Source organism: Cariama cristata, unplaced genomic scaffold (assembly GCF_000690535.1).
Source record: "Cariama cristata isolate BGI_N322 unplaced genomic scaffold, ASM69053v1 scaffold38730, whole genome shotgun sequence".
Taxonomy (NCBI): Eukaryota; Metazoa; Chordata; class Aves; order Cariamiformes; family Cariamidae; genus Cariama; species Cariama cristata.
Window position 1 is genome coordinate 2,173 of NW_009593615.1, and position 389 is coordinate 2,561.

At 65.0% G+C, this 389-nt stretch overlaps 1 protein-coding gene across 1 annotated transcript in view; it reads right to left on the bottom strand.

Annotated features, from left to right (window-relative positions):
- CNPY2 (canopy FGF signaling regulator 2) overlaps window positions 1-177 on the bottom strand; it is a gene marked incomplete at both ends in the record, with an annotated part of 639 nt that extends 462 nt beyond the window's left edge. Inside the window, one exon of the mRNA XM_009695032.1 lies at window positions 62-177. Within this exon, the coding sequence (XP_009693334.1) occupies window positions 62-177 (116 nt within the window). The remainder of the gene's footprint in view (window positions 1-61) is intronic.
- Window positions 178-389: the final 212 nt, after the last annotated feature.

The following is a 389-nucleotide window of genomic DNA, read 5'->3' on the forward strand; positions in this document are numbered from 1 at the left end:
CCCCCGCCCTCCGCCGGGGCTGCCGGCACTGCAGGCAGGTCCCTGCCGGGAGATGTCTCACCTCCACGACCGACTGGCTGCCATCAGGGTTGATCCGGAACGAGCCCATCTGGATGGTTTTCCTGGGGTCGACTTGGGCAATCTCCCACTCTAGCTCATCCACCAGTGCCCGGCATGCTGTGGGGGACACAGGCATCAATGGTCTGGAGCTTACGGCATTGCCTGACCCCACACCTCAGCCCCTGGCACGGACAGACCCGCAGCTGCCCAAAGCCACTGGGTGTAACTGGTGTAACTGGTGCTGCTGGCAGACAGGGACAGTAGGTCTGCGGGGAGAGGGTCCCCGAGGTGCCCCATGGCCCTTCAGGAACGTCTGCCCGTCCCTGAGC